Below are 519 nucleotides of genomic sequence, written 5' to 3'. Positions count from 1 at the left end.
TCATTATATATATTTTCTTATATTTTTTATTCTTATTTTATTATTATGTTTTAATAGAAAGATTATTCATCATTTGCTTTTAGTATATGTGTTTACACCACAAAGTGCAACACTCATTTATAAGAAAACGTGCCTTATTGAAAGTACCAGTTCTATATTAGCGGCTACTTTCGTACCTCATCTACAGGAAAAACGTAATCCTTCTTTTGGCCAATGGCAACGAAAATCACAATTATTCTTTTTGGATTCAAATCAGGTATATTTTTAGATTAAATAAATTTATGTCTAATTGTATAATGTTTGAATTAATTTGATATGTAAATATATTTATATTTTATTATCTATTATTGTACTCTCTGTTTAGGAATTGCTCACATTGGAGCCAGAATCTGAAACGAGTGTTTCTTTAGAGATTATTTCAGACAAAGGAATTATGCCATTGACCGTCTTCTCCAACTTTATAGCGACTCAAACGTCTTCGAGCAAAGAGCCAACTGTCGCGCAAGTTCATGAACATCT

General features: G+C 29.5%; 1 protein-coding gene across 1 annotated transcript in view; it reads left to right on the top strand.

Annotated features, from left to right (window-relative positions):
- LOC108755103 (WD repeat-containing protein 75) overlaps window positions 1–519 on the top strand; it is a 10,549-nt gene that overhangs the window by 3,599 nt on the left and 6,431 nt on the right. Inside the window, exons 13-14 of the mRNA XM_018497909.1 lie at window positions 84–256; window positions 365–501. Of these exons, the coding sequence (XP_018353411.1) occupies window positions 84–256; window positions 365–501 (310 nt within the window). The remainder of the gene's footprint in view (window positions 1–83; window positions 257–364; window positions 502–519) is intronic.

The sequence above is a fragment of the Trachymyrmex septentrionalis genome, unplaced genomic scaffold, assembly GCF_001594115.1.
Source record: "Trachymyrmex septentrionalis isolate Tsep2-gDNA-1 unplaced genomic scaffold, Tsep1.0 scaffold83, whole genome shotgun sequence".
NCBI lineage: Eukaryota > Metazoa > Arthropoda > Insecta > Hymenoptera > Formicidae > Trachymyrmex > Trachymyrmex septentrionalis.
The sequence above is the reverse complement of the archived record's forward strand: the minus strand, read 5'-3'. Positions and strand labels throughout refer to the sequence as shown.